The sequence below is a fragment of the Ziziphus jujuba genome, chromosome 2 (assembly GCF_031755915.1).
Source record: "Ziziphus jujuba cultivar Dongzao chromosome 2, ASM3175591v1".
In the NCBI taxonomy this organism is placed as follows: domain Eukaryota; kingdom Viridiplantae; phylum Streptophyta; class Magnoliopsida; order Rosales; family Rhamnaceae; genus Ziziphus; species Ziziphus jujuba.
The window spans coordinates 1835134-1860615 of record NC_083380.1 but is presented as its reverse complement, the minus strand read 5'-3'; the positions used below and the strand labels follow the sequence as shown (position 1 = coordinate 1860615).

Sequence of the window (25482 nt, the reverse complement as noted above, 5' to 3'; positions counted from 1 at the left end):
GCCTGCAAAGTTTTCCCGAGTATCGTATTATTTAAATATTATTTTTTAAACATGTGAACCATATGTGCTACATGTCAACCACAATTAAATATTATATTATTTTATTACTACTATTTTGTTATTTTATATTATATTATTACTTTATTTATTTATTTCCTTTTTCTTTTTTTTTTCTTTTTCTTTTTCTTTTCTCTTTTTTCTTTTCTTCTCCTTCTTCTTCCTAGAGCTCAACAAAGAGAGTGAAAAATAGAGACACATAAACCTCTTTCTCTCCTTTGACTCCCTCCTTCCTCTCTCCTTTGACCGGTCGTTTGGCTGTGTTACAGTGGCTGGATGGCGACATGAATTGGTGGGCGTGAGAGCCCATGGCCAGATGACGCCGGTGGCCAAATTTCAGGCAGTTTGGCCGGCAAACGAGCCAGGATCGGTCGTCCAAAGCCGGCGACAGATGGTCCTCCGGTTGACCCATTTTTCGGCAGTTTCCAACCGTGAGACTAGTCCTACCCCCTAGTTGTCAACCCCTTGGTTCCAAAAATGACCTCCATTTGCCTAAATTCCAAGTCATTTGTGAGATACGTGGAAGGGAGTGTTTAGTCGGAGCTTTCCGTTCATTTTCCGGCCAATCCCGGTGGCTTTGAGCTCAATGGAGGTTGGTAATGTATTCCTTGTCTCATTGGCTTTCCATAGATACCTCATTTTCGAATTTTGGTTACCGTTTGTGTTAGCTTTTTTGGGTACCGTGTATTATTTTTTTGAATAAAATATTAATTTATTTGATGTTGTGTAATGTTAATATTTTAGGAGCACGTGTGAATTGTGAAATCGATCCCGCGAAGGATCTTGATTGAAGTGCATGCTCGAGGTGAATAACCCACCTTCAAATTATTTTCGGGAGTCAAATTATAAATATTATGTTTAATTGAATATTTGAAAATTATATTTTATATGTTAAATATTTAGTAAAATTGTATTTGGAATTTTGATGCCAAAATTGAGTAAATAAAAATTACTTGCGCATTATGAAATATTTTGATTTTAAGAATTTTATGAATTTGGGATTTAATTGAATAATTATTAAATTTTATTGTGGGACTATTGCATAATTAAATATTTGAAAAATATGTTTTATGTATTTGATGTTTAAGAGAAGTTTCCATCTAAAATTATATTGCCAATTTATGATAATTTTTAATATATGTTTTAGTGCCAAAAATATATTTGGGAATTTAAAGAATTGTGGATTTAAATTCTTATGAATTTATGGTTACGTTATGGATTGATTGTATGGATTTGAATGAAATTACTTATTTTAAATTTATTATATATTGATGAATTATGGAATTTATATTTGATTTTTTGAGGAAATTTGGAAATTTATTTGTTATTAAACTATTGTTGAGAAAATTTTGGGGATTTGATGCATAATAAATTTGTTGCATGGTTTTAAGAATATATAAATTTTATGAGGCTTAAATATTATTTTTGAACGGATTGATTTCATGGATTCGAAGAAAAACAAGAAAATAAATTTATTATGCATTGAGGCAAATTTCAAAAATTATTTTATGGTATTGAAAATATTTGGATATACATATATATATATATATACACATACCATTGGATTTAAGATTTATGGATTGATTTTATGCCACTGGGATTTTGGTATATTTGCAGCAATAGAATTATGAGAATGGATTTTAACGCGATGGATTTACGATGATGGGTGAAATGAAATATGGATTATTTAGATTGGAAAAGAGGTATTAAATCCAGTGGTAATGATGAAATTTTAGTATTTGAAAATGGTATATATATATATATATGGTTTTTAAGACGCACTACGCAGTATTGGTGTTCTGTAGTTGTGAATGTGATTAGCGCGCAAGCCCATTGTTATGAGCGCGTAGGTTACTCTCTCATAGTTGCCATCGGACTGAGGGCAGACAAGTTTGATATTGGCCATAGCCGCCCCCTCTGTGGTCGGGATTGAGTTTTACCATCGGTGCTGTTGGGATGCCACGACGGCCTGGATGCTAATTTTCTCTTTATAACCTCCCCGTCAGACGGTGCTTTGAGACACTGGGTACCGTCAGGCATCATTGGTATATAGTTTATGTGTCAAGATATTTTCCCGATCTATTATCAAAAATTAAATGTTTTTCAAAGTGATATTTGAAATCAAAAGTATTTTATTCATGTTTTTATTATTTATTTAAATTGAGGTTTTAACATGAATTTTATTTACATTGATTTTATTGTTTATTTAAGTTGTGTCCAAAAATATATTTTATCATGTTTCCATGGCTTGTATAAATTTAAGATTTATCAAAAGGTTTTCTACTGTGTCCCTCATTATTTTATTAAATTATTAAGTATAATTTTTATAAATTATTTATTGAAATCAAATTTTGTTTTATGTTTAATCCCTTTATTACTAAATTGACTTGTTGCACTTTATTTATTATTATTCCTTGATTATTCACTTGGCTTGATAAATAAATGTCATGGTTATATGTTGAATTAAATGTTGGCTTGGTTAATTTATTGTGATTGTATTTTATCTTATGATGATTATTATAAATTTTATTGTGATTTGTTTCTCTTTATGACAATGTGTTACAATTTAATGATTGTTATTGAATTTAACTATCATTTAGTAATTGTTACAAAAATTACTTTTATTTGTATTTCTACTTTATTTTCATTATATATTTTGGATCTTTAATTTATTGTATTTTATTTGTAATTTATTTAATTAATTTTTTCTTTATTTTTGTGGTATATAAATATTGGGTTTTGTGAAATGTTTTTAAAAGGAGGACATTTTCAATTGAGTGAAATGGTGAGAGTTTTGAGAGAAAATACTTTTTAAAATGTTTAGTATTTAATTATTAACTTATTTATTATTGATTAATTAAGTTATTATATTATTATTTTTGTTATTACTATTATTAATAGATTGGGTCACTCATGGAGATGATTAGCATCTCACTTTTTTTGTTTTTTTAAATCCGTTCCCCTAAGCCCATGTTAGTAGGGGTTGACCGTTCAGAAAGAGTTCGACATCTCTTGATCGTTGCCTAAATTCGAGAGAGTTTTCCCTTTCTTTTCCTTCCATCTTGTATTATTTCTTTCTCCCTGTATTGTATTAAATTTCATATTATTTGTAATACTAAATGCTTTGTATACTACAATGGACATTTATTTATTTAATTGATATTGTACTAGTTCCCTGTTTATTTTGGAGTGCCGTAGATATGAATTGTAGTAAGGTGAAAGGAATAAGGGGATATTGTTAAGTGCATTTTTTTCATGCAGGGAATTTTGTGGTAAGTCCAACCCTTAAGGGAAATGCTGTTGGATTTTCCTTGAAAGGTCCTGTAAGGTTTTTTTGGGATCAGAGCTTGTCTCGGGTTCCGGTGAGGGATCTTGGATAGTCCTGACAAATTGTGTGACACTTTTTTTCTTTCTTTTTTTTTTTTTTTTTTGGGGCAAATAGTATTTATGACATTAATTATACAAATGGTATGAAAAAACAAGACAGAGCTTTTTATGCAATTATCTTACTGCATAATAATTGATAAAAAAGGTATGGAACATTCATATATAGCAGGAAAAATAAGATATGAACATGCAAGGAGAATTAAAGATAGTAAATTTGAGATCAACTCAAAGACAAAATATATATTAATTTAGCCTTTTCCAATCGGTTCTAGTGATAATGTCTCACTCCCTTATGTTTTTCTCCATGAATTTATTGGCCTTTCACTTTACAGTTACAACTCTAGTTCCTGCTTGCATTTCCTGCTCATTAAATTGTAAACCCAAACCCAAATGATTCATGAGCAACCAAGTGAAAGTCAGAAGCTCTCCACCTTTACTCGGTTGCTGTGGATGTACAATTGGTCTACAATAAATTGCACCATAACACATTAGTTCCACCCAAACCTTGCTCATTAGCATCCACTGGTCTTTCTCCAATTCTTCTTCTTCCAAATGTTGAAGCTGCTGAGCAAGTACACATGCATCAAACATCACTGATTTGCTTCTTATTCCTTTACTACAGCTGGCCTGAATTTTGTTTTTACATTAATCAAACGGTTGAAGGCATCCACGTAATCTGATATTGAGTCTTTGTTCAAGTATCTTTTGGCCTCTGCAAAAGTATCCTGAAATACTACCTGCCAATTGCCCAAAACTGGAACTAGCATTGTTGGCTTCATTATCAGAAGATAAAACATATAATCTGATAGGATTTTGCTGTTTCTTCTATTCTTTGTGTACTCCTAGCTTTATTTCTATTGCTGATCATCACGATCATCTCCTTCTGGGTTTGTTTTCTTTTCAGCATTATAGCAAAGTTCAGTAGCTAAATGCCAAAGGAGAAGGCTTTCAGTGTATTGAAACTGGCTGATGCTCCATTTCAGCTTGATGTAGCTTGGAGTACCAAATAGAGCACCATCCCCTCTTTGTGAACACTTTTCCATGGCTTCGCTTAAAGTCTTTGCTTTTGAAGATTTATTTTTCAGCTCTTCTAAGATAAAGCTTTTGAGATCATCAATGTTTTTCTCCGACGACTAAAACCACATCATTTTCATTTTTTCTAGCATGTTTCTAACAAAATCAAGAAACTGGCAGTTCCATTTCCATACCCAACGATCATCGAGGCAATCTGCTATCATATTATACTGAGAAACCGAATTAGACCACCTTCTTCTTTGCAAAAAGTGATCTGGAATGTATTTTTCCAGTTGTTGTGGGCAATAAGGACATGATCAGAGAAAATGAGCTTAATTCCTGAGAAAATATCAAGAACTATAGCTCCAGTAAGCAAGTAATAAGTAAGGATGAGTTCGAATTTTTTAAACTCATCCTTATCAACTAAAAACTAGAACAACATAAAGGCAACAACCAAGAAAAACAAGATTATGAACCGAAGGACGATCCCAGCTCTGGTTCGTACAGCTTCCATTTTTGTGTGGAGAGCTTGGTACATGAAGCTGAGCTTGTACTCTATCAATCTAAAACTGACCTCAGGCTTTCTTTGGAGAAAGAATTCTTGGCTTGATTCTCGATATTTGGAGCTCAGAAGGAAGCCAACTATAAGACCCTTGAAGTTCTCGAAGAGGGAATGTGCAAGATCCATTAGTTTTAGTTCATCAAACTCAGGCGCCATGGTAATCTCTGTTTGCTCCAGAACTTCTACAGACCTTGTTGTGGAGTAAATTGAGACGGCCTCTTCGTAGTCAGGACCTGGATATGGCTTAGGCAATGTAGTGGATCCGAAACAGTCCAAGCTTGCAAGATACAAAGCAACCATTCTCTCTGCATATTTGATAGTTCCAACAACGAAGACTAGAATGGTAAGAAGCCATAGCTGGTTCTTAGGAAGTGTTAGAAAAAAGCTATAACCAGCACCCAAAACCTGCAAAAGACGTCCAAACAAATATCTGAGCCATAATTCATTATCCTCAAGAGCAAAAGAGGTAATGCTATCAGGGCCACTGAGATGAAGCAAAAGAAAAGAAGCCCAAAATGCTAAAACGTCCTCGTTTTGTTGTGGCTTGACTCGGGAATCAGTGTGGCTTTTGGTGATGAGTCCGATTGTAACAGTTGCAATCCAGTCAGCAATCAAATATGCGGACCAGATCAACATGAGGAAACTGTTTCTGCTTCTTTGCCCGAAAGGGGTGAATAGTACCAGGAAAACTTGCAATAAGAGGCTTAACAGAATGCTGAGCCGTATATCCCATAAGTCCCAGAGCTTCTCGAGCTTGTTGGGAATGGGTAGCTCCATATTAGTTCATGTTTGGTTGTGAAGAAAGAAGAGCAAAGGTTGAAAATTAAGAGTAAGAGTAAGAGTCAGAGGCAAGGATTTTTCAACTTAAAACATAACAAGTAGAAGAAGAAAGTTAAGAAAGTTTGAGTCTTGCTTTGCTCAGGCTTATCGAGCCTGTCTTTTATTTTATACTTTTTTTTTTCTTGTCTGATTTTCTGCACCAATTCTACCCATAGTCCCACCCAGCCCATGATTCGAATCATGGATAGGGGGCATAGGTATGGGCCAATGGATCTATCCCACGTCGTCTACTGGGCCTCAATTTGATAAAGAATATAGAAGGAAGTGTAAGGGATGAAAAGAATAAAGTAAGGGGAAATTTAGCCCAATGTCCCTTTCAAAAAGGGCTTGCGAAATATACCCTTTTCCTTTCAAAATGTTTTGGGGAATTTGGCCATTTACCCCTGTTGGAGTCCTCCTAACGATATCTACCCACTCGATTCTAAATCTTTTTGTTTTGCCCTTTTATTTTTTAATATTACTATAGTACCCTTTTGAGATATTAAAAACAAATTAAAAGAAAAGTCCATTGTTCCCTTCTCTGTTTTTCTCTCTCTTTCACTTCCCTTCGAGTTATACTCCTTCAAAACCTTCGTCAGCTCTTCTATTCTCCTTAATCACCTTTCCCCCAGAAACACTAGATTTAGGGTTAGGGTTTGAGTTTTGAATTTTCGATTCAAACGTAATCGACGACGGTGTCTAAGTATTCAAATGTGTGAGCATTAGACGCTGAACTGAAGCGGTCAGATCCCAAACAAAATAAAAACAGAGAGAGAGAGAGAGAGAGAGAGAGAGAGAGAGGAAACGATGAAGTAATGGCGAGCAAGGAAGAGAGCGCAGTGAAGGAGACTGCTCTTGCCAATCTTATTGTAAGGTTTTTTTTGTCATAGCTTTAAAAAATGACCCACTGTGTTTTCAATTTTGTTTTCAGTTAGGTATGTACGCTAATATGATCATATACCAAGATAATTCCTTGCAAGCAGTATGGTCAAACAATGAAGGTGATTGAAGACTTGTTAGGTGGGTCTTATTATGATAAGTGTTAACTGGATAATCTGTTTATGCTTGCTCTATGTCCTTTGTATGCTTGCTCTATGTTAAATGACATTTTATTGATTTCTTGCTTGATTTTCATTTTAAAAGATATTATGTTAGGAAGGCAGAGCGTGAACTAAAATGACTTATTGTTTACTTTGCCTATGAAACCTGCAAATTAGGCAATGTAATTTGGGCTATGATTATTTATGCAGTCCCCATGTAATATATTGATTATTGGAATTAAGCTCTTTTCTGTTCCTAATTTATATATCAACTTGAATTTCTGTCGAGGTTAAAAAGTTAAATTATTGGGTTCTGTATTAAATAAACTAGTCTTTTGATACCTTCTTATTTGTTATTAACTTTTCTGTTTATCCTTCAATTGGATAGAAATTATCTGTGATTTGTGCATATTTCTCGAATAATTATGCTACATATCCCTAGTTGCCTTGAATTATATTTTGATGCCTAGTAGTCTAAATTTATGTATTTACTAAAATTGGTCTTCCAACACTTTTGTAGTTGTTTTTTGATTTTTATACCCTACTTCAGTGGTCATGTTTTTTTTACATTGCCCACCTTGAAATTTTTTATACATTTTAAAGTATCACTTTATGGTAAATATACATTTTCCTTAAATATTTGAAGGGTGGATATTGTTAATTGAGGATTTCAATATTTGACCCTCATCCTGGAATGGATGGCAGTGATGAGAATTCAATTGTAAAGTGGTAAGGAAAACAAGTATCTTTTCTTACTTTTTTTTTTCTTTTTTTTTCTTTTTTCTTTTGACCCCTGAAGCAATTTTTTAGAAACTAAGTTCTAATATTGTATATTTGCTTTTATATTTGTACAATACATAAATTTTTTAGTTGCATTTATGAGCTCATGTCTTTCCACATCAAGATCTTGAAATGATTTGAAATTCCTTAAGCTTCTTCTTATCACACCATATTATATGTATATATATATATATATATTATTTTTTAAACAATGAAATATACTTAGTGTGATAATTGAACCAATTCCTACTCCTTTTTTTCTTACAATTCTTATATTTTCTTTTTAATACTCATTCTTGATGTAATTCCTTGCACAAGCGATTGGTACTTCAAAGAGGCATAATAAATTAAAGAAATTGTTTTCCCTATAAAGTGGATATGCTAGTGTCAAACAGAAGAAGAATTTGCGAAAGAACTAAAACCTTAAGCAACCTGACAAGAAAATACATTTTTCATTATTTTTATTATGATAATAAATGTTATTTTCAAATTCTGATTTCCATATTCTGTGAGGTTTTTGTGTTCCTCAAATGGTGTCATTTACATATATTTTATATAGGGTAAAGATGGGTGCATCGCTTCACAGGTCTTCGAAAGGACAAGCAACAGGGTTAAAACCTCCATACCTTATGGTAAAATCTGTTTTCAATATCTTTTTATTTTGCTTTTATATTGTGCATACACTTATTTATATGGTGAAAACAATACACTGACTTTTGTAGCTTGTGCATGTATGTTTCATTCTAATATAAAGAGAAGTCTACCTCTTATTTCCTACATGTACTGTAACACCCCGTCCCAAAGTACAACGGAAATTTTCCAACTTTGACCGAGGCTGACCGTTGACCGTTGACTTTAACCGTTGGCAGTTGACCGAAGGGATCAAAAGTTGACTTTTTGACTCTGATGGAATTTTAAGTTGACTGAGGTACCGTTACGAAGTACACATTGGCACGAGTGTCGTAGACTAGTAGCACGTCGAAAACGGAACTACGGTTTGAAAGTTATGAGCAAAACAAGTCGAGATTCAAATTGTCCAAAAGGTGCCGGGAGTTGAATTTTATGATTGTAGAATTTGGTTTGACTTTTGTATGGTTGTAAATTGCTCGTCGATACGAGTTCATAGACTAGCGGCACGCTTAAATTGGACATCTGGTTAAAACGTTATGGACGAGTGAAGTTTTCCGACTACCGTAATATTTTAATATTTTTGAATCGGTGAACAGTGAAACACCATGTGTCGACATTTGAGAGGTCCATGTGGGTGAACAGTTTCACCCACGGTGGCTTTTATTTTGGCAAAACGGGGGGGAGGAGAGAGAAAGAGAGAGAAGGAGAGAGAGGAGAGAGCGAGCGGCCACCATCAGTTGGCCACCATCCCGCCACTGGAGGGTCACACGCGCTGGCCAGGCAGGAGCGCCTCTCCATTTCCGATCAGCCACCCAAATCTCACGGCCAACCAGCCAGTAACGCGTCGGGATCGGAGCGATTTCCGACGACGGCGATTTTTCCCTGCCACCATCGGCCACCGCCGATTTGCCCAGTTTTCGGCCACCCCAAGCCACACGCGCCTGACCGGTCTCTCACCCGTGGGAATTCCGGCCTACCCACCAAATTTCACGACCACCGGACCTCCGATGCGCCGGGATCAGAGTATTTTCCGGCGAGGGGCCGAAAATCTTCAAACCCAGATCTCTTCGCCGTCTGGCCTCCGTTTGCGTCACTGCCAGTCCCGTTGGAACCCTCTCCCCTCGATCTACAAAACCTCCAAAAATCTCAGCCATCGGCCACTGGACGCGTCGCCAGTGGCGACGGTTGCCAGTGACCGCGGCGGCTCACCGGAAAATCCTGTTCCGGCGAGTACCCAGTTGCACTGCCGGTCCCTCCCCACTGATTCCGACCCCCTGAATCCAAATCCGGGATCCTTTTCCTCCAATTCGTGACGGTTTGAGAGGATCAAAGAGTTGAATCCTGAAAGCTTTCCGGCGAGATTCCGGCCACCACTGGTCCGATCTCTGGGAAGTAAGACCGGATTTGTAATCCTCGCCACTCAAGCTTCGATTCGGTATATTACTTGTTAATTTTGGTTAACGTTTGTGTTTAACCCCTGGGTACCAGGTATTATTTACCCAAATAAAATATTATTTTATTTGACTATGTGTGAATTGTTTTTCTAAGAGCACGTGTGCATCGTGGAATTGATCCCATGTAGGATCTTAGGTTAATTACATGCTCCAGGTGAGTGACCCACCTTAAAAACTATTTTCGGGTGATGATTTATATTTATTTGGTGATATTTGAATATTTGGAAAATATATGTATGTGGTTGGAATTTTATAAAATTGGGTATTTATTTTATAATGTCAAATTTCGGATGTTTGGTTATATGCATACATATATATATATTTTGACGCCATGATTGAATATTGGAGAAATTCAAAGAATTTATGATTTAAATTATGGATTACTATTATTATTATTTTTACCGAGAATTTTCATGTACAATCAAGGGCTTATGAAGAGAAAATATATTTAAATATTTTTGTGAGCCTTATATATTATTTTGGAGGAAAAGAAATTGATTTAAAGGATTTGAAGAAAAATATTGGTATAATGGTACTGTATGTTTTAAAAAGGTAATTATGCATTTATAATTCAAGGTGGTTGATTTCATGGTTTTGAGTAAACCATATTTCTTTTCTATATTGATGATTTATGGTGAGAAATGCAAGGGATGTGGGATTGGAGATTTTTATAACTGCCATGGTAAATTTCGAAAATTTTTGGTAATAATAAAAATGGGCTACTAGTATTTATTTTATTTTAATTATTTTAGACGCACTTATGCAGTACTGGTGTTCTGTACCATACATGAGATTGTGATTAGCGCGCAGGTTTTAGTCTCCCGTGAGTTACCTACGGACTTGAGGGTAGGCCGATTTAGTATAGTACACATAATTGCCCTTCTCCTAGGCCGAGATGACAGGTTTTAGCAGCAGCGCTGTCGGGACGCCGAAGCGACCGTATGTCGGTTCTCTCTTTAACCCCCGCCTGAGGGTGCTCGGGATGCTGAGTACCGTAGGGCATCACTGGTATATAGTGTGGTGCGTCAGGCTATTTTCGATTTCAATTTTAAGCCTATTATTTGGAAACACTATTCAATTAAAATGATTAATTTATTTAAATTTTTTGCCATTTATTTCAAACAAATAATTTTTATGGCATTTTTTTTATGATTTATTATTTGTTATTAAAAATCTACTTTATTCCGGATTATTTTTCTGAGTGGATTGGATTCCGAAAATTGTTGCATTTTATTGGTAATTATCGATTAAACATTTTCATATAAATTGTGGTACTCTCTATTATTATTTGCTTGATTTTATATTTTTAAATGTTGATATTCCATTTAGTTATTATTTAATTAATTATTTATTGGCTACCTTGATTTTTGGGAAATATAATTGCTGGGTTTTGTGAAATGTTTTAAAAGGGAAACTGTTCCAACCGAGTGAACCATGAGGGTTTTAAGAGAAATTACTATTTTCAATTAATTATTATTCATTTGCTCATTTATTGTTAATTATTCAAATATGCTATAATTTTCGTTACTATTATAATTATACAGTAGATAGGGTCACTCACGTAGATGATTAGCATCTCACGTTTTTAAATTCCGTTCCCTTAGGTGCGGGCTGGTAGGCGACATCAGAATCAACTTGACATTTGTTGCTGTTGAGTTTTCAAGAGTTATGCTTCCTTGTGTTCTATTGTTTTATTGTTTCCTATTTTATGTTGTATAACTTTCACACTCATCTATAACTTTGATGCTCTGTACATTTACTGGACCTATTGTATTAATACTGCATGAATTTCCTGTTTACTTTATCGGAGTGCTGAAAGTTGTGGATTAAATTGTAGTAATGTGGGAGGAATAAGGGGATGTTTCTAGAAGTGATTTTTAGTGCAGGAAATTTTGTGGTAAGTCCAACCCTTAGGGGAGGTTCTGCCGGATTTTCCATTGGAGGGTCCGGTAGGATTTCCCTAGGATCAGGGCTTGTCTAGGGTTCCGGTAAGGAATTTTGGACGGGTCCTAACATGTACTTTATCTTATTTTCTGTTTCTCTTGATTATTTATTAGCATGCATTTCTTCCTCCATATTTGAAGTACAATTTGTTTGTATGTTATGTCCTGTGTCCACTGTCTTCTTAGTGTTTACTCGTTGAAATTTATCTTTTAAGCATATCTTGGTTATGCATCCCTTTTTTGGCATGTTTGGATATGAAGGACCTATTGCATCTATGCATCTAGGAAGGTATGAGTTGCACCTTCATTTGTGTCCTCATTCTGATTGAATATTCCGAAATGTTTAGATTTACCTTTTCTCATTTCACTGTCCTGTCATAGGCATGCTCTTGTTTCTTCGAAGACAAAATTCCAAGAAAGTATATACGTTACATCTTGAGAGAGAAGCCTTACTCGGCAGTTCTAGCTCTAAACATACCTGGACGATAGTTAAGTTACATACCAGTTTCGTGATCTGTCAGAGGGCCATATTTTTTAATGCTTTTATTTGATTTCTCTTACATCTTTGCAATAGAACCATCCAATGGTTTTCAATCTCTTGTACTAATGGATAACTTCATTTCCATTTTAGACTGATGGTGGTATCAAAAATCCCTTAGAAGATGAAATTAGGGACACACCCCACAGAGAACTACTCTATTTCTATTATTTTATACTTTTGGCATGGTCAAATGGAGAAATTATGTGTCAATTATAAGAATTTACTAGTGCCAGCTGTGAATTTGACAAAATGATAGCTGTTGAATTTTTTTTTTTACAAGTGGGATTCCTTCTAGTAATTTTCACGTTGTACTTGACCAGAAGAATATACGTGCTTGCTTTTATGTGATTAAGATCAATTATTTGAACATGCTACCTGATATAATTTTTTTTGGTGGTAGATGGGTGGATAAAATCCTTGAGGCATTAAGAGGATATGACCACTAGAGGACTGGCTGTTAATTGTTTAGGTGAAAAAAGCAGTTGCTTGTTTTTATTCCTTAAATTTAAAATGAGCTCTCCTCGGTTTCCTCCAGATGCAGGTATCTGAGATGATGTGAGAGGTGTAGAATAAGGCAGCAACATAAACATGGAAAAGTTTGAAGTTTCTATTTAACACGATTGCATGCCAGCAGCAATACAATATGTTGGAATGTTTAACATCCTGAACAGCTCATATCTAGTAGCTAGATCATTCTTTTGAAGTTAGTGAAGAGCAATAATTTTATGGAAAGCCAGCTTTCCTACTTGTATATATGTTTATAATTTTCCAAAGATGAAGTTTTGATAATGACCCTACATCTTTTTTATTGTGCCTTAACGATGAGTTGTTACCACTCTTAGTAAAATAATGAGCACTAGTGTAGTTATGATTCATGTCTAACTAGTATCTGTTCCTTTTCAATGATGTTATTGTATAATACTTCTGTACATTATAAGCAAATAATGGAAGCTCACTTTAATATGTTTTCTATATTATTCTTATACACTCTGATCTCCTTCAGTTATTTTGTTTATTAATCTCCACGCAACACGCTTTGAATCCTAAAACATCCTTGAGTGTCAGTGCTTTATTGCAGGGGTCCTTTGCAGATGCCTTCATTTATGGTGATGTGGTAAAAATAACTACATTTTGACCTTATGCTGAGTAGAACCTAACTTGTAAACATGCCAAGGTTTAATTCTTATACACTTTGATAACGTTTATTTACACCAAGATTTATGCTCAATGCAACTTCATTTTATGATGAGAATCATGGTAAACAAAAGAAAACACACAACAATATGATAAAAAAATATTCAAAAATTAGAAATGAACAAGATTACCAACGGGCGAACCATCAATAATCTACGTCTTTTTTTGCAACCTTACAAGATTACTAACCTTTCTGGAAAACTTTATATATGATGGTGAATAATAGACAATGGGGGCATGTTATGCAGTATGTGTGTGTTATGCAATGTAGTAAGGAATGCAATTAGTAGCTCAACCGTGTAACATGTGTTTTGGCATAATAGACGTTGGTTTTATGTGTTGTTTTGTTGGCAAAGTCATCTGTTGTATTGTGTTTCTAAAATATCATTCTGTGTTCAGTTATTTGTTCAGTTTTTTGTAGGTTTCTTACTGTTTCATGGATGCTATTACTGCCCAATGGTAATTATCGATGCATCGTCAGTAATTGACATTAGTCCATCGTCGTAAAAGAATCACCACAATTTCATCTGACAACTTCAATCGTGTGTGTTTCCACCGAGAACATGCTAAATCTAGCTTTATTAATGATAAATGTTGACAAAGTAAGAGAAAAAATGACATTGATAAGTGAAAACATTCAATTTGTAGTTACTGGAAAATTACCGTAGGTTTCATCGGTAATTACCAAAACCTCTATGGTAATCACATTTTACAAATTTTTTGGCCCCCACAAGTCTCCTAATGTGTGTTAAATGCAAAAACATGCAAAATATACATTCTTCAATGATCCTAAGGAGAAAAAACCCCAAATGTTTTGAAAATGTTCTCAAATTGGCTCAAAAATTTGATTACCGTAGGGCCTTCGATAATTACCGATGAAACCTACGGTAATCAATTTGTAGTTGCTGGAAAAATTACCGTAGTTTTCATCGGTAACTACCGAAAACCCTATGGTTATCACATTTAACCAATTTTTTGACCCCCACAAGTCCCCTAATGTGTGTTAAATGCAAAAACATGCAAAATATACATTCTTCAATGATCATAAAGAGAAAAAACCCCAAAGTTCTGAAAAAGTTCTCAAATTGGCATAAAAATTTGATTACCGTAGGGCCTTTGGTAATTACTGATGAAACCTACAGTAATCAATTTGTAATTGCTGGAAAAATTACCGTAGGTTTCATCGGTAATTACCGAAACCCCTATGGTTATCACATTTTACCAATTTTTTGGCCCCCACAAGTCCCCTAATGCGTGTTATATGTAACAACATACAAAATGTACATTATTCAATGATCCTAAGGAGAAAAAACCACAAAATTTCTAAAAAAGTTCTCAAATTGGCACAAAAATTTGATTACCGTAGGGCCTTCGGTAATTACCGATGAAAACTACAGTAATCAATTTGTAGTTGCGGAAAAAATTACCGTAGGTTTCATCGGTAATTACTGAAACCCCTATGATTATCACATTTTACTAATTTGTTGGCCCCCACAAGTCCCCTAATGTGTGTTAAATGCAAAAACATGCAAAATATATATTCTTCAATGATTCTAAGGAGAAAAAACCCCAAACGTTAGGAAAAAGTTTGCAAATTGGCAAAAAAACTTGATTACCGTAGGGCCTTCGGTAATTACCGATGAAACCTACGATAATCAGTTTAAACTTGCTAGAAAAATTACCGACGATTTCATCAGTAATTACCGAAGGCCCTACAATAATCACATTTGACAACTTTTTTGGCCCCCACAAATCTACTAATGTGTGTTAAATGCAAAAACATGCAAAATATATATTCTTCAATGATTCTAAGGAGAAAAAACCCCAAACGTTCGGAAAAAGTTTTCAAATTGGCAAAAAAACTTGATTACCATAGGGCCTTCGGTAATTACCGATGAAAGCTACGGTAATCAGTTTAAACTGGCTGGAAAAATTACCAACGATTTCATCGGTAATTACCGAAGGCTCTACAGTAATCACATTTGACAAATTTTTTGGCCCCCACAAGTCCCTTAATGTGTGTTAAATGCAACAACATGCAAAATATACATTTTTCAATGATACCAAGAAGAAAAAACCCTAAACGTTATGAAAAAGTTCTCAAATTGGCAAAAAAATTGATTACCGTAGGGCCTTCGGTAATTACCAATGATACCTATGGTAATAGATTTATACTTTCTGGAAATATTACCGATGGTTTCACTGGTAATTATCAAAGGCCCTATGGTAATCAAGTATTTTTTGCCAATTTGAGAACTTTTTCCTAACGTTTGGGATTTTTTCTTCTTGGTATCATTGAAAAATGTATATTTTGCATGTTGTTGCATTTAACACACATTAAGGGACTTATGGGGGCCAAAAAAGTTGTCAAATGTGATTACTGTAGGGCCTTCGGTAATTTCCGATGAAATCGTCAGTAATTTTTCCAGCAAGTTTAAACTAATTACCGTAGGTTTCATCGGTAATTACTGAAGGCCCTATGGTAATCAAGTTTTTTTGCCAATTTGAAAACTTTTTCCTAACGTTTGGGGTTTTTTCTCCTTAGAATCATTGAAGAATATATATTTTGCATGTTTTTGCATTTAACACACATTAGGAGACTTGTGGGGGCCAAAAAAGTTGTCAAATGTACCGTAGAGCCTTCGGTAATTACCGATGAAATCTTTGGTAAATTTTCTAGCCAGTTTAAACGGATTACCGTAGGTTTCATCCGTAATTACCAAAGGCCCTATGATAATCAAGTATTTTTTGCCAATTTGAGAACTTTTTCCTAACGTTTGGGATTTTTTCTCCTTAGAATCATTGAAGAACGTATATTTTGCATGTTGTTGCATTTGACACTCATTAGGGGACTTTTGGGGGCCAACAAAATTGATAAAATGCGATTAACACTAGGGTTTCGGTAATTACCGATGAAACCTATGGTAATCAAATTTTTTTGCCAATTTGAGAACTTTTTCCAAACTTTTGGGGTTTTTTCTGTTTAGGGTCAGTGATGAATGTATATTTTGCATGTTGTTGTCAGAAACACACATTAGTGGACTCTTTGGAGTCAAAAAATATGTGAATTGATGTTACCGAAAGTGTATCGGTAATCATCTTTGTTTGAATTTTTATCACTACCAAGGATCTTCTTTTCTCGTATTTTGTCAACGGTTATCATTACTAAAGCTAGATTCTGCATATTAAGATACCATTAATATAGGATGTCATAATATTAAACATACGATCTACATTAAAAATTTATTAAAGTACAAGTCAACACCATATTTTTTTTCTAAACAAGCTAATGTCTTCCGGGCCAAATAAAAGGTTCTCCTCACTGCTCTTGTATTCATTAAATTTCAAAGCGAAGACGCCACAATCACTCCTACAGAATAGCATTAATGAAAACCAACCACGTGAATTTCCACATGTAAGCACAATTAAACAGCAGCAATAGAAGTGGTCGGAAACGACAACACATTCATACCCATTATCTTGGCAGGGTGCATCTTTGATCATGGTCATCGTGAATGGCACTAAAGTGGGAAGCACTTCCGAATTCTTCTCGTAATATCCCCCATACCTCAATAGGTAAGGCAGCATATTCTTAAGGCATTTTGCATTGTCCAACACTTTATTCTGGACATATTTATTTCCCATATTTGGATCGTATAAATCAATATGTCGAGCCTTCAAGTTCACACATGCTGCCAACCAATGGGCGCCTCCATTGTTGACAGGGATGTACACCTGAAAATTAGAACATAACGTCATTATCCACAAATTGGGAAACTTAGTCAGAATTTTTTTAAATATATGTATAAACTTACATAATCACATCTCCACCACGGCACGCTAAGTTTGGGTGACTTCCCACGCACATAGCTACGAAGTATCGAATCACATGAATATGTGCTTCGAGATGCCTCCCATATGGGATAATGGCCTTTGATGGATGACTGCCAAATAATTAAATAGATACAATATAAAATGTCATCAATACAACATTCATGAATAAATACCGACAGATGTATTATCACTTACCGCACCAAACTACATAAATAAATATAAAACTTACCATCTCAGATGAGGAAGAGGAGAGTGGAACGTGCCCTGGAAGTTTGGTGGTTTCTTTCTCAGCTTTGGATTGTTGCCTAGTAGTTCGTCGACGCTTAGAGTTGGGTGCTGATATGCTGCCACTGCGTCTCTTAGTTTGCATCTTCTTAACTCCCTTCTTCGATTGAGATCGCAAATTCCTTTTTGGCGCCCTTATAAAATACAACCTATAATTGTAACTTGACAACATTATAACTTTTTAACTACCTTTAGCCACATAGTCAACTATATATGCATATATAAATAACCATAATCCTAAATTACGAATACATAATTTATATAATTCTAAACAATACTAAATAACCATTTCAAGTTAAATTGCCAATGCTACTCATTTTCATCTACATTTAAAGTGTATATATATGTGTATATATATATATATAACTAAGTATAAACAACTTAAAATAACATAAAATTTGATCAAATACATTTATTTATCCAACCAATTCCACATTTTTTATCACTTCCAAAATTAATTTATATTAGTTTTAATTTTTAAGCTTGTGCCAAACTATAAACCTTAATCAACTCCATATTTTTTTCTCCTTTTGAACCCCAAAACTCTTTATTAAAAAAAAAAAAAGGGCTGACGTCATCGATTACGTCAGCAAAACGGCAAGTGTGTAACGACACGTTGTTTCTAATTAACGACATGTCGTCTTAATAGGATGACGTGTCGTATGGGCTGGCCGACCTAACAACATGTCGTTAGTAACAGACGACACGTCGTTCTCTTCTCCTTCAATCTCCAGCCGGTTAACCCAAACCCGCCTGAACCGGGTCTCATACCCAAATTCCGACCCGGAATTTTCTCCCACCTCCGACCACCGTTTCAGGCCAAACCGGTCCCATTTTTTTCGTCTCTTCATTTCCTATTGATACCCAGTGTCAATCTATCCTAAAACTTAGATTTTAATAACTTTCATATAAAAATCTTAATCTAACATAAATTTCAAATTTTTAACCGGTTTTAAACATCAATAAAGCAATTCACATTCCTAAACATATCACATTGTACTCAAAAAATGTTATATATTCTTAAAATTCCAAGTATTTGATGTAAATATGAAATCCACAATATATATATATATCACACACGGCAATAAACAAAAAAAAAACTTAACTAACAATGCTTATAAGTGGATTAAAAAATAGAAAAAAAAAATAGATTTTTGTTTTTTAGTTGAAAAGTTAAAAGGATTTTTCATGGTGTGGGATATGATGTGGGATGGGGTGAAGTAAAAATTTTTCGTGGAAATAGATTGGAAATTAATATAAAAGGATATGGATGTCTTTTAAAATTATTTTAAGGTTATAATTGATATTAAAGGGTAAAAAAAAAAATATGAAAGAGGGGGGTATATTTCGTTAACGCCTTGCCAAGGAGGGTAAAGGGCCAAATTCCCCAAATTTTTTTATGGGGAATTTGGCCCAATACCCACAAAAATAAAGGGCTGACGATATTTACCCTTTCTTTGTCAAGTTTTTTTTATCTACCCTTTGCTTCCTATTTTCCGCTTAATAAAAACAAAAATTTACTTTACTTTCCTTTTCTCATTCTCAAAGCCAATAATTCCGAGTCCCTGCACCTCTGCTTTCCTTTCTTTCTTCTTGCCTGAGAAAATCCACAAATAATCCCATTAAAAATTCTACTCGACCTCTTTTTTCTTTTCCGCTGTGAAAAAGCATCCCTCCGTAAAAAATCAAATTTACGTCTTTTTGATTTTTCCTGTGTGAATTCTTAGCTAATATTGCTGTATCGGTGGCCTTGATATGTAATTGGTGCTTTGTAGGGTAATTTGCAAGTTGCAAATTTATATGCTGGTATCGACAGTGTAGAGCTCAAAAGCCTGAAATAATTGCTGAATTGAATTATTTCTTAAGGCATTGTATCTGCAAGTTGCAAGTGTATATTCTTTTCTTAAAGAAGCCGTTCCTGGTGTTTTTAGAATCCTCTGGCTACTCTCAAGAAGATCTGCTCCTTCAGAAGCCCAAAGCTGGGGTATGTATAGCTTCAAATCGTTCTTAACCAGAATGCTTAAATCACCTTGAATCAGGCTTTTTGATCTAGATTCGGATGTGGGTTAATATCATTTACTGAGTAGTATAATGCTTGCAGCTCCTGAAGCCTACTTTCACAATTATATGTGATAAAGATTCAAAATGCTTCCTTTGATAAAGATTGAAAGTACTTCCTTTTATTGATTCGTGGAACCCATAGCATCAAAGATACACTAACAGCAGCTAGTGGTGTAGTGATACCTTTCCTTTCTTTTATTTTGCATGATGATAGGATAAGCAATTTGGTTCTAGTTTTTGCATATTGTGGGATGGTTGTTGCTGCTCGTTGGATTGCTCAGCTCAACACTCCATTCTTGCTTAAGGCTCTCAATAACTATCCTGACTACAAAGTTAAGGTAAACAACATTTATTTTATCTAAGAAATAAGTTAATTTCTTATTCAATTGCATATGATCTTGTTTCTCATTATGATTAATATAGGTTTGTAAGTCTGATACTATAAGAATGTTGTCTAAAATTTCACATTCTTAGGCTTGATTGGGTTGCCCCCTTTATAAAAGGTTACATGAGTGTAGAAAGATATATCTATTGTCAGTTAGCACACAATACTTGCTTTGTAATGCATTCATGTAAGGTTTTTTCTGAAAACTCATTGTTTTAAGGTTTTATGCCTTATGTACCAAGTTGTTACATAGAAAAATACATTTAGAAGGCTGCGTAAAAAGTTTCTATGGGCTATATGTAAATGAAACTAGTTCTGTATATTGACTTCCTTTAAATGTTCTGGGCTTCTAGGATCAGTTAGTGTACAAAGGACACCAAATATTCTTGTACAAAAGAGAACAAATATTTGCTACAGATTTGTGGGGTGCATTCCAGGGCCAGGGATATGGAGAATTTAATGACATTAGATCCATTACTATTATGGTCGATTATATTGTTCCAGCAGTTCTTCAGCAACTTGGCATGCTGAAATACAGTTCAAAGCTTGCCAAATTGATTGTGGCTAATAATGAAATAGATTCAGGCACTAAGGAGGAAGTTAAGCTATGGACTTGCTCCATATATGCTGTGGAGAGGATGAAGGAGTTGATCAGTAAAAAATTAGAGAAGCAGGTGTTGCTGAATTCCTTTGACATTTCTAGCAATTTAGTACTTGTATATTTCCTTTTGGTATTTCAATGATTTTCACTCTTTTTGTTTTAGATCAATCTATGTCCTATTTTTTTTCTTTTCCTTTTTTTTTTCCCCAATAGTATATATAATCTTTCTCTCTGTTTTCACAGTGTTTTCTCGTTATTTTTATTTATTTATTTATTTATTTATCTAATTGTTTAAATCATGTGACTTTTGTATTCAAGTGCTTAGTGTGGAGTTAGACCTTTGGCTTTGGTCTTTTGGCATTCAATTTCCATCTCTGCAACACCACCGAACACTTTTAACATGTTACTGAGCTCACCATATCCGATGGTGTCCTTCTTAATTTATGCTTCTAACTGTAAGATTATAGGAACTAGCATAGTAAGTTTTGGGGCGAAGTCATTAGATAGATGTGTCTATAATTCCTCGCATCTATTTTTCTTTTTGCATGGTTGTAGCTTTTCTTAATTTTGAGAAGTACTACTAATATTAGCCTTGGGTTGATGAACCAAAAACGTATTGTTTTAAAACTTGAACATTTGATATATTGCTATTACCTATTTTGAGATATCTGTCACTTGTATTTTTATATTCGCTATAAAAAATTAGTGGCTTTGTAATGTCGCAGCAGGTGTCATAGCTTTTCATGTTATTTTTAAATTATGTTTAACAACTCTATATGTACCTTGAATCTCTAGATTATATTTCATTGTTTGCCCTTTAAAGATGACAAAATAGAGTTACTAAAACTTTTAAAACATCTTCAGCAGGTGTCTGTTTATAGGCTTTAGATTTACTAAACATTTGATATTATACAGAATTACATGTAGTAGCAACGAAATTAATTGTTTTTGTACATGGATTGGATTAATATACATTAATTCAAATAACAAAGTGTAAAAAAAAAAAAAAGAAAAAAAAAGGGCATTGGAAGAAGTGAAAAAATGACAAATTAACTTCATTACCGATGGGCAATCGGAATTACTAATGGAAAAAGTCGGTAATCCAATTAATTCTTTTACTACTTGATGGAAAATTTACCGATGGATCAATGGTAATTGTTAGTTATCAATTTTTTTAATTGATTATCGTAGGTTTCATCGGTAATAAAATTTTTGTGCCAATTTGAGAACTTTGGCAGAATTTTTGGGGTTTTTTCTCCTTAGGATCATTGAAGAATATATATTTTGCATATTGTTGCATTTAACACACATTAGGGGACTTGTGGGGGCCAAAAAATTGGTAAAATGTGATTACCATAGGGGTTTTAGTAATTACCGATGAAACCTATAGTAATTTTTCAAGCAAGAACAAATTGATTACCGTATGTTTCATCGATAATTACCGAAGGCCCTACGGTAATCAAATTTTTATGCCAATTTGAGAATTTTTTCAGAACTTTTGGGGTTTTTTTCTCCTTAGGATCATTGAAGAATGTATATTTTCCATGTTGTTGCATTTAACACACATTAGGGGACTTGTGGGGACCAAAAAATTAGTAAAATGTGATAACCATAGGGGTTTCAGTAATTACTTATGAAATCTACGGTAATTTTTCCAGCAACTACAAATTGATTATCGTAGGTTTCATCGGTAATCATCGAAGGCCCTACGGTAATGAAAGTTTTGTGCCGATTTGAGAACTTTTTCAGAAATTTTGGGATTTTTTCTTTTTAGGATCATTGAAGAATGTATATTTTGCATGTTGTTGCATTTAACACACATTAGGGGACCTACGGGCGCCAAAAAATTGGTAAAATGTGATTACCATATGGGTTTTGGTAATTACCGATGAAATCTACGGTAATTTTTCCAGCAACTACAAATTGATTACCATTGGTTTCATCGGTAATTATCGAAGGTCCTACGGTAATCAAATTTTTATGCCAATTTGAGAATTTTTTCAGAAATTTTGGGGTTTTTTCTTTTTAGGATCATTGAAGAATGTATATTTTGCATGTTGTTGCATTTTAACACACATTAGGGGACTTGTGGGGGCCAAAAAATTGGTAAAATATGATTACCATAGGGGTTTTGGTAATTACCGATGAAATCTATGATAATTTTTCCAGCAACTACAAATTGATTACCGTTGGTTTCATCGGTAGTTACCGAAGGCCCTATGGTAATCAAATTTTTGTGCCAATTTGAGAACCTTTTCAGAACTTTTGGGGTTTTTTCTCCTTAGGATCATTGAAGAATGTATATTTTGCATGTTGTTGCATTTAACACATATTAGGGGACTTATGGGGGCCAAAAAATTGGTAAAATGTGATTACCACAAGGGTTTCGACAATTACCGATGAAACCTACAGTAATTTTTCTAGCAATTAAAAATTGAATGTTTTTATTTATTAATGTCATTTTTGGCCCAATACCCACCAAAATAGGTGGGTACAGATATCTGCCCACTCCTCCTTATTTTGTTTTAAATTACCTTCTAGTACAAATTTTGCCCCAAAAAAAAAAAAAATTATTTTGTTTTTCCTCTCCTCTTCTTCTGAGAAATCTCACAATTTCATTGAGAAAAACCTTTCCACACCTTTACTTTCTTTGTTCCTTTTTCTATGAAGAAAGCCCATAATCTCATTAAAAAAAAAAAAACTTTTGCTTTATTTTCCTCCATGAAAAAGCATTCCTTATCTCTCCTTATAAACATATGACAGATGTTTCTGCAAAATAATAATTCAAACATCATCATCCTTTTCCCCTTCTCTCTTATATCAACTTATGGAAGCCCATCTTGATCCAAAATGCTTCAATACACTAGCCATTTTAATGCTTTAAAATGGTTACCCACAAATCATGGTGTTTCACTTTTTCAATTGTGATATTCTCACCTTCAAATCTCATGCCGTCTACTACTCCACCACGCCCCTATACCCATAAACCGTCGGTAATCCATATTAGGAATCCATGTGTTTGCTGAAAAAATTACTGACAGTTTCATCTATAATTACCGATATCTCATCAGTAATTCCAATTTGATCATTTTGTCAAAGCAAATCACCACAATTCAATCCGACAACTTCAATAATATGTGTTTCCACCATGAACAAGATAAATTTAACTTTATTAATGATCCTCAACTAAAGAATCCACCATGAACAAGTTTTCCAAACCTTTTGTGGATTCTTTTATTCACAATCATTAATAAAATTATATTTAGCATGTTCTTTGTGGAAACACATATTATCGACATCGGCAATTTGAATTGTGATGATTTGCTTTGAAAAAGTAGGACAAATAAAAATCACCAACATGCCATCGGTATTACTGATGGTTTCCATCGGTAGTTATTCTAGCAACTACATGGAGAGCTATATTGTGTTACCGATGATTTGCATCGGTAATACCAATGACCTATTGATAATTGTCAATTCTCAAATTTTTCAGTTTAAATCGCCACACTTTAATACAAATACAATGATAATGTAAATGTGGATGAAAAAAATGCTTAATACAACTTTATGTAAAAGTTTAATATAATTATTAAGATTAGATAGCAAAAAAGTGTGCAAATAAAGTTGAGTTATGGAGTGGGTATGGGGGTATTTTTAGGGTCGGGCTAGGGTGCTAGAGAGGCCATCCCAACCCCGATCGGACACATTTTGTTGCCATTCCTATTTTCACATTGATACCAAGATCAATTACCATAATATCTTTAAAAGAATTTAACCCAAAAAATCATCAAATTGTAGCAGAGCCAAACCAACCAAGAAAGATAAAACAATGAAAGTCTTAAAAGAAAAAGATACTTGCATTGATGCAATATATTGAGCCACAAATTGCAAGACATATAGTAAATAGCAATAGCATATTTAAATACATTATAAATTCACAAGCTTTAAGTTCTTCGAGTCTCTTGGCAATTAAAAGCTTATTGCTAAAAGAACAAACCAACAAGGTGACTATGGAATTACAAGTCCATGCTCCTTTCCTTCTCCTAAGCATCCATCTGCAAAATCAAATACAAAGTTTACTTGAATCACGAATATATTTGAAACGCTTAAATGAAGTACGATATTTTACTACAATATTTTTTGCAAGATCAAGCTCCACATGGCCCAAGCACAGCATATTAGCATGATAATACAACAAAGGATGAGAACATTTTTCAGCTGGCAAACTTAGAAATGAAGAATAAAATTGTCTTCTAAACTAAATTCAATGGACAAGTCATAACCCAATATATTATAGGCAACTTGATAAAATTTAAATGAAAATGCCACTTAAAAAGACGTTAATAAAGATTACCATAGCATCTATTCATATTATAAACCTTTTTCCTTCAGGAAGCATAAATATTAAATTAACTATATATGGTGTGTTCGAGTTAAAGTTAAATTAATATATTAGCAAGAATTGGTGAAATTATTTGACTAGGGTAGTTCTCAAATACAGGGTGCTTATTGAAGTTTTCTTTCCTTTTCTTGGTATATGGGAGCTTATTCAATTTTCTTAGGGGAAAAACAAGCAAAACATTCTCATGAATACTACGAACTCTGCGAGCAACAAGATAATGCCGATGACAAAAGTAAATCACATAAAAGAAAACAAAGTAAAGAAGTATGACAACCATCATTAAGTCCAGTTGTTTATTTGATGCAGCATTTCATTTACTTTTATGGCCTAATAACCATGTTTAGCAGTTTTCACCACAGGACGTCAAGTCTTTCCAATCTTTATATATTTGTGTATGACAAAAAAGAACCATATTAGGAAGTATGTGCCACTTTCTCAAGATTTTGATTTCAAAGTTGAATCATGTTTTCTTCTTTAATTCAAATTTAACAAA

General features: G+C 34.0%; 1 protein-coding gene across 1 annotated transcript; it reads right to left on the bottom strand.

Annotated features, from left to right (window-relative positions):
- Positions 1–4298: 4298 nt before the first annotated feature.
- On the bottom strand, positions 4299–5797 carry LOC132800535 (uncharacterized). The gene is made up of 3 exons (XM_060814465.1): positions 5033–5797; positions 4772–4888; positions 4299–4577 (listed from the first exon to the last, which is right to left on the bottom strand). The coding sequence occupies exons 1-3, from the start codon at positions 5795–5797 to the stop codon at positions 4299–4301; spliced, it is 1161 nt and encodes a 386-aa protein (XP_060670448.1).
- Between the last annotated feature and the right edge of the window lie 19685 nt (positions 5798–25482).